Source organism: Mastacembelus armatus, chromosome 16 (assembly GCF_900324485.2).
Source record: "Mastacembelus armatus chromosome 16, fMasArm1.2, whole genome shotgun sequence".
NCBI classification, from domain to species: Eukaryota; Metazoa; Chordata; class Actinopteri; order Synbranchiformes; family Mastacembelidae; genus Mastacembelus; species Mastacembelus armatus.
Window position 1 is genome coordinate 18340534 of NC_046648.1, and position 13597 is coordinate 18354130.

At 41.3% G+C, this 13597-nt stretch overlaps 1 protein-coding gene across 2 annotated transcripts in view; it reads left to right on the top strand.

Moving 5' to 3' along the window:
• Positions 1–13597, top strand: part of tmem145 (transmembrane protein 145) — a 30469-nt gene that overhangs the window by 552 nt on the left and 16320 nt on the right. The window contains exons 2-5 of one of the 2 annotated variants that reach the window (XM_026317601.2): positions 8422–8496; positions 8958–9035; positions 10701–10787; positions 11487–11588. In XM_026317601.2, coding sequence (XP_026173386.1) covers positions 8422–8496; positions 8958–9035; positions 10701–10787; positions 11487–11588 — 342 coding nt within the window. The remainder of the gene's footprint in view (positions 1–8421; positions 8497–8957; positions 9036–10700; positions 10788–11486; positions 11589–13597) is intronic. The other variant, XM_026317602.2, reaches the window with a different exon arrangement.

Genomic DNA, 13597 nt, shown 5'->3' on the forward strand with positions numbered 1-13597 from the left:
CAGCTCATCCTGCGCGGTTGTGTTGCCATGCTCACATGTAAATCAGCAGCGGTGTTTCAGTGTATTATTAGAAGAGCAGTTACAGGTGTGCGTCACGGCTTCTGGCGCGCATCGGTGGGTTTGTGGCGATCCTCGGGAAACCGGGCTCAGTCCAGCGCGGTCAGGGGTTCGGAGTCTGTTTTCAGACCCGATCAGTCTGACATCATAGCTGCTCTGAATTACATCTGCGAGTTAGAAATGTTTAATGTGCAGCTCGGGGCAGTTTGTAATTCAGGAGGCTACCACCTGCTGTTCCTCTGCTTTGTATTCTCACGAGTTTGTGGATCAAGTTTGACATACATGAGTAAAGGAGGAGTGTCTACCATTTTCTTGAGAAGTCAACAATACAGGCCAGTATAGGCTCTAAGAAATCAGTTCAATGGTTGGTGGTAATTTAGAACAATCTGATGAAACTGCTGGGGTTCCTGCACAAACTGAACTACTGAAGTCAAATCGTTTCTCTCTCTGAAACAACAAAGACACGTTTGACCTTTTTAGTCTGTGGGGTCAGGTGTGCACGTAGTTTCTAAGCAGGGATAAAGGAAATGCATGTTTATCAAATATAAGAGAGAATAAATAAACTGAGCCAAAACTATTTCCCACAGCAAAGTGATGTGTGCAAATATTATTGTGCTGCCTGACAATTGTAGCTCACGGTTGTAGAAAACATATAAAAGCAGCAATTTTATATTTGTGAAACTGGAGTGAGAAAAATGGAATAGCTGATTTTTTTTTTTTTTTTTTTCTGTCTATCAATCTATTGATTTCAGCTGCACACACAGTAGCTGAAATCTCCAGAAGCCTCTGAACGATCAGAAGCAGGGAACTATTTTGTTGAATTTTAAATCACAATTCCTGGCAATTCTAAAAGCAAAAAAAAAAACAAAAAAAAACCAGCCAGTTTGAGCAAATTAGGTCTAATTCTCATTCAAGCTCACTGACTTATTGTGTTCCCAATCCCTGAGCTCTGACTATAGTAAATTTAAAACTGCGTCATGAACTGAGATTGAAGTCACCTGTTTGAATCCCCAGGATGGCGATGGAGATCAGAATGGATAAATTGAACGAGAGGCACTCATCCATCCATCACAGCTGTTGAGATGCCCTTGAACGCAGTGCTGAATCTGCACCTGCTCCAGTGGAGCTGCTCAGTGGCCAGCATTAGGTCACACTGGGCAACTTCCAAGTGTCACTCTGTGTTTGTGACGCTTAAATTTCTTGACTAAAAGAGCATCTACTGTTCAAGTTCTCTGCAGTAAATAAGAATAGATTAAGTCAACCTGTCTTATGTAGGGTTTTAAATAAAATGGGCTTTACATAAATTAATAAATTCCACATTTCACAGTAGGGCTGCAACTCAGGGTTGTTTTCACATCGTCAGTTATTCTGCTGATTACTGTCTGGATTAATTCATTAATTGCTTGATCTGTGAAATGTCAGGAAAAAATGTCATCACTGTTTCAAGATGTGTTCATGTATAATCAAAATCATGAAAAGCTCAGACTACCAGCAAATAATTATGAGAAGTTGAACTATTTTTTTTTTTTTTTTTTTTGGCATTTTTGCTTAAAAATTGCTTCAGTGATTGAGTTACCAAAAGAGCTGCCAGTGAATTTACTGATTATCGGCTAATCGATTAATCAGGTAATTATTTTAGCTTCTTCTCCAGAAAAGCTGAGATGTAAACTGTGTTTTTCTATATTTTTCTTGATCCATGTGGTCAGTTTTTCTTTTTTTACTCTTCTGTTAGTGAACCAGTCAGGGATCATTTGACAGCCTAAGCAAAATAGAGCACTTTGAATGACATCAGGCTACAATGGGCTTGACATATTGATAGTGTGTGTGTGTGTGTGTGTGTGTGTGTGTGTGTGTGTGTGTGTGTGTGTGTGTGTGTACACACAGTTTAACACACCATCAGTCTTGTTCATGCATTCCTGCCCCAAGGTCACACACCAACTCCACTCCTCTCTCCATCAGATTAACACACACACACTTACGCAGAAACACTCCACTTCAACTCAGTGGTGCTGCGGCTGCATCAGTGCCTGCAGGGGTGAAGGCAGACCTGTAAATTGACAAATGCAATTTACCACAGTGGGAGGCATGAACTGGAATTTCTGGAGAAATACTGAGAAACACCAGCGATGTTATCCAAATGCGCTGGGGCAAGGGGCCAGTCAATTGTTTTATTTGGGCTGGTGGATTTGTATCTTAGCCTAAGTGGTCCCTCATGTGTGGAGATACTGATAAAATGTGCCAGTGGACCTGTCAGCCTTAAGGTCAGAAGAAGGTCGATGTTTTGCATCCAGCTGGGGAGAGGGTGGACAGGGGAAGAAATAAAATCTTCCCTCGCTTTTAACAGCCAACAGTATGGGACCCCGGAGCATGGTAGTAAATCCACACTCTGCTTCACCTGTGTCACCTGAAGCTGTGTGTGTGTGTGTGTGTGTCAGTGAGTTTGCAGCAGGCTGATGTTGAACCTTTACAAAAACAAAATCTAACTTTAGCTTGAGCCCAGGGGAAGCCCAGTTACATTTTGACTGCACAGACTGACTGTTCACATGTCAGAGACAAGCTTCCAATAGAACTGAGTGAATTAGGGGAGATATGTCTTTGCAACTGTGTTGGCAAACTGGGAATAACACAAATGTATCATTTCAGTGTGAGTAGAATTAGATAAAAATAATAATGTATTGACCTGATTTTGAGGCCATCCAGGAGACTGCTCAAACCAGCCTGTCAGAGAGAATCCCACTGAGAGTTTAACCAGGCAACAGCTCAGAGCTTATTTTTTTTTGTTTGTTCAACTGACAGAATTAAAGTTATAAATTTCAGCTACTGTAAGTCAATCTGTCAGCAGCAGTTATTATAGCTAATGAAACCAGCAATCTCAAGCTTAAAGATGGCTGCTACAGCTTGTTAAAGCACTTTTATGTGTATAACTTTCAGCTCTTGCAATTTGAAAAATGCACTCTCACATATTTCAATGTTGAAATTAAAAAAATAATTTCTGCATTGTGTGAAAAGCAAATATGCAACTAAAGTCAGATTAAAGTGTCTCTGGTTACCACAGCTAATGAAAATTTGTGAATTAGACCCGAAAGGTCTTTTAAACTTTTGTCTTTTGAAAATTAATGAAGACGAACACATGCCCTTGGAAGTTCTTTTTCTAATTTAAAACTGTAGCACCCATATTCATCAGCCTGCCACAGCTCTCTGGGCGGTTCTGCTTCCTAAAATCAACACCTCACACGTCCTGAGGAAAAACACTGATGGATGTTGGGGCTGATAAAGCAGCAGTTTTGAAATGAAGGATTTCACCAGGATTTCCGGTCTTAATAGGGTCATAAAGTAAAAAAGGCCTACTGTTTGATGTCTGATTTTAATTAATGTCATGTCTTGCAGTTCTGAATTCTTACAGTCCACCAAACAATTTGAAAGTCATTGAAAAGTATTTCAAGTTGACACTGAAGTACTTTGCAGCTCAGTTTCCCTGCATCTGTTGTTAATGAGGACCTTGTGATTCCAGTCACCAGGTATGTGCAGGTGTGTGCATACATGAGGTGGTGTTTTCATGTTTCCATATGCTTGCCTTTTTCTTAACGTGCATGTGTGTTTGCATGTTGAATCGCCCAGAGAGATGGAAAAGGACAGAGCTTGACTGTTAATGTGTGTGTGTGTCCGTGCGTGTCCGTGCGTGAGTGTGTTTATGCTTCACAGCATTGTGTAACCCTAACTAATGAATCATTGAGTAGCCTAGCGGTCCAGGGGTGACTTGACTAGCTGATTGGTAATTAATTGTTAATGAGGCTTAGCAAGCAAACAGGGATCTGGAGAGAAAAGGGAAAAGACAGAAAGCTACAGAGATGGAAGGATAAAAACTGTGAGGGTGGGAGAATAAAAGAGATGGAGAGAATGAGACTGAGCTGCTGAAGTGACTGGATACTGCATGAAGGCATAGCACTTGATTAATGGGGTGTATATATACACACACACGCACATGTGCAAGCACGCACACACACTCGGGGAGGGAGCTGAGTGACTCTGCATCACAATGCAGTGGCCATGGGGAAATAAGAAGACTAAAAGGGGATTAAGGTAGACACCTCATCTGCTGTTGCTGTTCTCCAGGGCTCAGTCTCTGTTCTTCACTCCACTGACACGCCAACACACTCAGCTGCGCCAGGCTGACTAGTGGCCGCTTGGTTTAGTTGCTGACATTCATAGAATAGCTCGGCCACGGTGGTGAATTGTGCTAACAGGTATCAAACACCACACGGGCTTGTCGCTGCCATCTTGGCATGGTTAGACTCGACAGTCTGTCTTCAGGCTAAAGCAGAGAAATGTCTTGTCAATCATTTCTCGTATCAATCAGCTAATTGGTTAATGATCTAAACATTTAAAAACGTCCATTCAAGGGAAATCGTTTGAGATTACATTGCCATTTATTTTTAGCAACAGCTGGGCAAAGACTCTTTCCTGTTTGAACATGGCAGTGCACAACACACAAAGCCAGGTTTGTATGGGAACGGCTGACTGATGTTGTTTGGGGAATTACCTGGGGAGTGGCCTGTGGAAAGGCTTGACCTCAGCCCGGTCAAAGACCTTTTGGAATAAACACCAACTGCGAGCCAGGCTTTATCGTCCAGGATCAGCACCTGACCCTCACTACAGCCCCTGTGGGTGAAAGGGAGCAAATCCCTGCATGTTCTAAAATCTTGTGAAAAGCCTTTGTAGAAGAGTGTAGACTGGAGCAGCAGAATATTAATAGGCCTACTATTGGCCTAGCAATGAACAATCCCCATCATTTATTTGAAGCAGAAGAAGAAGTACTTTATTAATCCCCAAGGGGAAAGTCAGTTGTTACAGCAGTTACTCTAATTTAAAGTTATTCATTTTAATATTATTGAAATTATAATAATTAATAGAGTAATTAATAAAGTAATTAACTTGTATGTAGGAAAGTAATAAAGTAATTATTTATTTTTGTGTGTGTGTGTGTGTGTGTGTGAGAAGCGCAAAGATTTGGCTCATACAGCAAGGAAGTCTAACTAATTATCTACTTCGAACATCATTGTTCCTTTGGAGCTCTACACAGCTTCTCTGTTACTGAGTGGGTAATCTGAAGGACAAGTGCATGAGAAACAAAATAAAAGTGTGTGTGTGTGGTGAATGAACAGTTTGGCCTTTTGATGTTTCTATGGCAGCTGCAAACTAAGGCATGCTGTGGTTGCTATGACAATAAAGGGGGGAGGGAATATTGATGTTTGGTGTGTGTGTGTGTGTGTGTGTGTGTCATATCAGGCTGTAAGAGTATGTGACAGATGCTTCTGGGTAATACTGTATGCATGTTGTGTGTTTGTTCAACACGGGGGTCTGTCATAGTCCTAGCCTGTGGCACGTTAAATGATACCCCCCACCTTCCCAACCAGACCCCCCTCTCCCCTCTCTCCAAGGATCCATCTTTGGGTCAGTGCTTCCCTTGGTTGCCCCCCGTTGTCTTGGTTACAGCCTTAAGCGTCACTCTGGACGATGCACAGAGGCGGGAGTGAGTCTCCGGCTTCAGTAACTTTTGGAGTTTGCCATAAATTACAACCCAGAGGCTCCAGGGACTGAAGCCTGCTGGCAGCAGCTGAAATATGGTTGCGGTTTTGTTTGCCGTGATATATGGAGGCAGCCGTGCTGGCCATGCTACGCTGCTCTGGTTGCAGTTTATTTCTCAGCACAGAAATTACTGTGCTTGTTTATGTAGAGAGAACGCAGGGCAGAGGTAATTACAGTATAATGGTGCATGGCGAGTTTTGCTGGTTTGTTGGAGAACAAGAGGTCACAGCAACCAACCTTAGGCCAGTTTAAATAAGAAAGAGAACCGTGCTTCGGTCCTTAGAGAGGCAGAAATGTGCAGCAGATTCATGTGTGTGGATGGACACTGGAAGAGTACAGTTCATTATGTGGATTTGTAAATATAATCTGAATGAGAACCTGGTGATACATCAATATAATATTATATTCTGATAGATGACACTGTGATTTTGTTATTTATATCCAGTGCATTGGTGTTTTCCTGGCATCATTTTAAAAAAAAAAAAAAAAAAAAAAACTTTTACTTTTTTGCATCATATCCAGTTAGGGTAAGGTACATCAAATAATTACCACAGTTGTCACACACAGGAATTCAAAGTAATTGCAGAACATACCGTTTCAGCTCGAGCATCGTGTACTGAACATTGCCACTAAATCCCACGTCGCATTCTCAGTCTGTACTTTTTTATCGCTTGGATCAAAGTATTCATTCATTCACTCATTCATTTGTGTCAGTTAGGTCTGTTGGTTCTAGACAGAGGTTTTATTTGTTAAAGTCTAACATATTTTGCTCAGTGAGGGATTGTGGCGCATTATTCTGTAAAATACAGGGCCATAAAGAAAAAAAAAAAAAAAAGTACTGGAAAAAAGTATTGATACCAACAGGCGGGTGCTGCATTTAGTCATGCTAGTGTCTATAATGCAATACACCAGGAATGTGTGAAACTGAATCCAGCCTTGTCTCTATTGTCATGTGTGTGAACAGAATAGTTCACTTCACACATTTAAAGATTTGAGGTCTCATTTTGGTTTAAACCTCTTCATTTACAGTACATTGGCTGCCTCACCGGGGCCTACTCACACTGGGCAGTCCTCCAAATAAAGCTGTGTAAATAGCAGAGAAGTGATGTGCTGTGTTCAGCACTATGATCCATATCTACAAAATGTGTCTGCCTACAGCTGTATAGAATATATATATATATATATGTATGTGTGTGTGTGTGTGTGTGTGTGTGTGTGTGTGTGTGGACCACCAGTGATGATCTGCCATGCCGATGCTGCTGCAGTGCCTTATGTAAGCTCAGTGAAGTACACCATCAGCATTATTATCTAGTCTCATGCTGCCAAGCTTATGGCTGAATAATATTAAGTAGGGATGGTTTCCTTCTTCTTCTCCACTTCTCACTTATTAAGGTGCTCAGCAGCCTCTTAATGCTCTCTCTGTTTACTCTCTAGAACTTTACCCTCTTGGCAACCCCCCCCCCCCCCCCCCCCCCCACTTTTCCTCTTTTTCTCTTCCACCTAATCTTCTTTGTCTTTTACTCCTATTTCTTGTTTCAGCTTCCCTTCCCCCTCTCCTCTCTTTCTCTTCTTTATGGCCCTGTTTATATCCTCTCCAACTTTTATTTTGTTTTTTTTTCCTTACTTCTTCTTCTTCTGCCTACAGCTCCCCCCGGCCCTTCCTCTGTTTCTTTTACCCTTTTTTTTTTTTTTTTAATGCTTCCACACAACCTCCCCTTTTTTTGTAGCCATGCTTAGGGGTATGGCTGTTCGGATACTAATGCCATGTCGTTCTCTTGGTCAGTCAGTTCACCCGTTTGGCTTGACATTTATTGGAAGGATTGTAGTTACATTGGTACTGATATCAGTGGTGCTCTGAAAATGACTCTTAATCACTAGTAGGTTTTCACTGACTGTGTAATATCTTAACAGCACCAGATAAGAAGATATCCAGACAATAAATGCCCGACTTTTCCTCTAGCACCTGTTCCATAGATTCCCATGAAATCTTTGGGATGAACTGAAATAACGTCCACCATCCCTTAACTTATCTCGAAGGACTGGTATCACGAAGGCACACTTTGACTAAAGCTTTAATCTAACTAATAGTCAGACTTGACATTAAAATTCATCCATTGCACAGAACAGTTCAGTTCTTGACTATAGGATCAATTCGCTATATCTTCTGGGTACAGAATACATTTTTTTTTTTTTTCATACTAGAATATGTGGCTGACTGGGGAAACCACATCAAACCACCAAGGTTCTGTCACTCCATCAGAAAACACTTCCTCTTCAAGTTACAAGGACATTTTACTGGAAAGATTCAGGTCAAGTGTAACAATAAAAACACTACTTTATCAGATAGAATTTCAATGCAGTGCGAACTTGTATAAGAGCTAAGATGCTGTGGCTTAAATATAGCGGTAGTTCTTGTAACTTGATATCCAATTAGGATAGTTGGCTGTATGTTTCTTAAATCTCTAAAAGCGTTTCCTTTATCATTGCTCTGACCTCAGCACTGGTCAGGAGCTGGAAGTTAGCCTGGGGTCATGGAGGCTTAAAAAAAGTCTATCTTTATTTTTGTGAGACTTTCTAACTTACATTAGATTAATGGCTATTACGCCACTGCGGTTGCCATGTTGGACATGCCATGTTGGACAGGAAACTTTATTTCTAGTATTGGATAATTGGTGACGTTCTAAAATAAACTCTCATCTCTATATTCTCTTAATCATGTTTTTACATTGTTTAAATCATTTGACTAATTTCTTCCTCTTTTCTCTGTGTTTACTACAGGACTGGGTTTTTCTCACTCGTTTTTGCTTCCTGACTGACTTTGGACATCTGGATTTCCGTTTCCGCTATCCAAAGGTATGACATGCTTTGTATGTCTGTGTCTGTATTATGCCTTTGTTTTCCAATTTATTTGCAGTTTGCCCAAACTTTCCTCTCTGGCAACACAAACAACAATTCTCCTTTCTCATCAAACCTCTCTTTCATAATTTTCTTTTGCTATTAGTTGCCTCTCTTGCTTCCTTTTACTTCTTCTAAAATTCTGCCATGTCTCTTCTTCTTCTTTATCCTAAGGCTGCTCATCCGCCTTGTCCTCCTCCTCCTTTTGTTCTCCTCTGCTTTGTCTTTCAGTGGATTAGCTCTTTCTTCTTTCACCCGTGCCTTGCTTAACAGTTTTACTCTGCAGACTGCGGAAACAGTTTTTGTCCAGGGAATCTCAGACCATCTCCCTGCGTCCACTCTGATCTATGCATGTCTCACCCTGGCTTTTCTCTTAATCTCTTTCTTTTTGTCTCTCTCCCTGCCTCTCCTCCGTGCAGTCTCGCTGCTGTCAGAACATATTGCTCTACTTTGATGACAGTTCTCAGTGGCCAGCTGTGTACAAGAGGCCTGAAAAGGTGAGAAACTGACACATTCTGCATCATGGGTACTGACAAGCGACTATTTATTTCCTAATTCACATGCCACAGTGGTAATGGAAAAAGTCCTGTGACTCCAGATTTGTTAATTAACCAATTTTACATGACCTAAAGGATCACATGCTGCTCATGCTACTCCAATCATTGATGATACTTGCAATGATCAAGGATAGTGCAGTCCATGTTTGAGAAAACAATGTGAAACTCCAGAGATTTCCGTCCCTTCCTGCCCCAAACAATCATCAGGAAGGTTTTCTCGATATAAATGTCTGCTTTCTGGTTCTGAAAGCAGTAAGGCATTAGATTTTCAATAAAGTGGAGATTAAAAGGATAAAGTGCTTACTCTCAGCCTTGGGTTGAGGTTATTTACATCCATATTAAGTGAACATATTAGGAATTACAGCTCTGTCTTTTTTTCCTACTGCAATATTCAACAAACAGTGAAGAATTACTGCTATGCATAGACTCCACTAATTTTGAATATCATAGTAAACATCGTTGAATACCCTTGAAAAGGCCCGTCAACATCATAGTCACTGTTCTTATTTCAAACCCAGTCTCTGCTGGAGTTCAAATGCATCTTTTTCCATGTACTGTGTTTAACTGCACTCTATCCATATATTTGTTGGATTTACAAATGTGTTCTCCCATCCACTATCTGTGCAGTGCACATTTTAACAGCTGGTCCCTAATTTTAGGTCTTTGCTTTTCGTGGTGTGTGCGTGTGTGTGTGTCTGACAGATTAACAATTTAGGCATGCAACTCCTGCACCTGAGGGACAGGCCACTATTGTATAGCTACAATACGCTGGTGCTATGAAATAAAACATACTACAGTCAATAAAATCAACATAAATTGCTTTCACACCTAGTAAAAAAATGTAGAATGCATCTATTTGTTGTAGATGTGTGTTAATATCCTCCACTAACCCATTTTAAAGCTGTGCACAGCATCTGCTGTAACCGTTTCTTGTAAGTCAAGTGAGCTTCTGAATAAAGCAGGTTATAATATTTATTACTTTTATGATGTGTTTTGTAGCATAATGTACTGCTGTACGTGAGAAAATCCATGCGCTGATGATGCAACATTGATCAAACGTCTTGAATTTCACAGCCCGTGCCATCTCACTTCTTGCTGAAGTCTTTTGACACACAGATGTGATGACATGTTGAGAATTTTCGAGCACTGGTTATAAGCAGCACACAATTTCTCAGATGACAGATCCTAGAGTCAGTTTAGCAGATTCAAATAGGATGCGCTTCACTGTAGACTCACCATTTTGCACTAATATTCAGCAACCACATAGGGAGAAAACCATCACTGAATAACCAAAAAAATATGAGTCCAGTAGCATCAATAGACCAATATGTTATGCAGACACAATTTTCAGTAACATTCTAATTAAATACAGTTTGCACTTACTGCTGGCACTGCTGCTCTGTTATTTAATATGCATCCAGCATAACCCACAGCTTCATGCAACACATTTGGACACATCATCTGAACTTAATTGAAAAATATTTTCATATGTGCAAAAACTGAAGTAGACAAAAAAATACTGAGGGCAAGTGAACACAACAGAAATTTGGATTAATTCAAGTTAATGCGTTGATGTTTTAAGTGTTGTGTGTTTTGTTCCGTCAGAACTGCTACCAGAAGGAGGCAGTGCTGAGGCCCGAAAACAACCAGGTCATCAACCTCACCACCCACTACACTTGGTCAGGCTGTGTGGTAAGAACACACACAAATGCATACATGCACATGAACTCGGCGTGTACTGAACGAACTAAACAGCAGCTTTATTGTCAGCAAACATCTATCCTGCCAGAGGCAAACTCAAACCCAAGCAATCCAAGCAAACACTCACCTGTGACTTCCCTGTGAGGTGACATATACAACATGCGTGCCTAAGTGTCACATTGTTCCTTTTTATCTTACTTATGTCCTGAAGTTGTCTGCTGAATATTGTTTTGGGATGTAAAAATGGCACAGTGCTACGTAAAAGAGAACAAACACGCAGACAGGGAGAGCTAATGGCCCGTAATGTGTTTTTGTAACATTTTACTGATGCACACATTTTCCCTGTTGATGATGCATCAACGAGAAAGGTTTCAAGAGGTCTTTCTTTTCTGTAACACCTTTTTTTATTTTAATATTCCTTTGTCTGTTTTTCAATAAGCAGCACAGCGTGTTTGGTTATCACATTAGGATGTGTGATTGCCAGCATGATTCTGTTGTTGTGGCGGTTAGTGGATGATGTTGTCACATTTCAGGCTATATTTGGGTGTAAAATATGTTTGTATCTTGACGCATCAGGCGCTTCCATTCTGCTGTGATAATTCAGTGGGTCTCCAAGGTAAAACACACTGCCTTTTTGATAGCATCATCCTCTGTGCACACACCCCCCCCCATGCGTTTCTTCTCTATCAGGTGGAGAGAGACGGGAACGAGGAGGTTCTGAGCTGCGTGGGTGGCCGTAGTTTCCGCTCAGTGAGGGAGAGATGGTGGTACATCGCTCTGAGCAAGTGTGGGGTAAGCATTGGCCTCTGACCTGACTGGCTCTTCCTTTTTATAATGGCAGGTGTACTACCGGGCGGTTACCATGGCAATGCATCACTGTTGTGGCAGGCTCAGAGGCTCACACATGCAAACACACCTGTGCAGTCTCTGTGTTTGTTTTCTGCTGAAATGTCAAATGTCATCAACGTATTTGTGCCACATATTTTTAAATGCTTTAGCTTGAAATGCCCAAAGATGAGCTGTTTTAGCCACTTGGAGAAGATTTTTTGTTGGTTTTTTTTCTTTTGGCAAAAAATATGCTAAGCACACCCCGACGATGGCCCTGTGAAATGCCGGATGTTTTAACAATTCGTTCTGGCTCCTTACACATATTAAATGAATTTGAGCAGAAATTTTGTCTCACTTCGTGCTTTCCCTTTTGAGCAATTTGCACCATGCTGCATTTTAGATCATAGAAGTCATCTAAACAGACAAAATTAAAAACTAAAAATGACATAGACGGCCCTGTCATTGACAATAGACAGTAGTTTAAAGATTAAACTCTCATTCTCTTGTACTGTAAGATGTGTTATAATTCTAATTGATGGCAGAGTGGCACTTACTTGCTTTTAACTCATTACAATTTATCAGTTGTCAGTTGAGCAGGTACACCAAGCTACAACTAATGCAGTCCAATGCAATACAACTGTCCTGTAATAAATCTTCCCTTAGTGAGGGTGATAATGATTCGATGCTGATTTTGAGGGCTGTAGTTTGTGCTGCTGTAGCGCATTATACAGGAAGGTGTTAACCCCCTTGATATAAAAGGTGAGGACAAAATAATGGAAACACCTGTTCTCTGTTACAGCTGATTTTATATCTGTGGATCTCTGTCTCTGATTTGCCTCTGGACCCTGCTGTCTCTGCCATGCCACAACGCTTTCTGCACCAAAGCACAGAGAGTCTTAATATACAGGCCTCTGCTTGAAATGTGCTAAACATGTCTTACAAGGGCTCCACTGTAGCTTATTGATTAACTAGCTTCAGGGACTTTTAAGCATTGTGTTGTTGAATAATGGAACGAGTTGTGCTAATGGGATGTCGGGAGAAAAAGTGCACATTGGTGTGGTGTGGTGTTTGTGAATGTGAGTCTGCACTGGGTCACTCAGTAAAGAAATCATGAGCTTGTATAACGATGCTCAGTGATGATGCATCCTCCCACACCGAGGGTTTCAGTCAAGGACGAATGCCAGGAATAGGTTTGTGTGTGTGTGTGTGTGTGTGTGTGTGTGTGTGTGTGTGCGTGTGTGCGTGTGTGCGTGTGTGTGTGTGTGTGTGTGTGGTGCTGTTGTCATTGGTGGTTTTCTGTGTGTGGAGTGTTTTTGTTTGTGAAAGTGGGTCAGGAAACGGATGAATATGAGTAAGAATATAACTCTTGTATCTGCCTAACTGTCAGTACCATACACTTGGTAACATCAGTGTCACGCTTCTGGTCATGTTGCTGTGTGTGTGTGTGTGTATGTGTGTGTGTGTATCCTGTGTATATTTGTGTGTTGGCACTCATGCCCTTGCATTTTTTTTTTCTGGGTTTGTTTTTGTGCTGTCAGTTTGAGAGTGGTGGCTGAAGAGGGACATGATTTGAACGGATGCTTCCTGCAGAGTGTGGTCTAGTGCAACGTCAGTGTCCTCTGATAGACATGGTGCCTAATGCTGTTAGACATATAAAAGCTCATCTCGACTCCTGGGGACATATGCACGCTGTGCTCCACAGCCCATTTTCACCCCTTGTCTCAATACTCGCCTTCTTGCTTCCCTTTCACTTTCACACCGCTCCGTCTTTCCTGTCTCTGTCACTTCCAATTTTTGGTTACGTTCCACTCTGTCACCAAGCTGTGACATGCTCTATGCCATTTCATATCTGTTTACCTCTCTGTTTCCTGCTTCTGTCTGTCTGCCTGTCTCTAATTGTTTTTTTCCTGTCTGTCTTGCTCATTCCATACAGGTTTTCCCGCCCCTGTTTCTCTTTTATCCAGCCCTCCTTT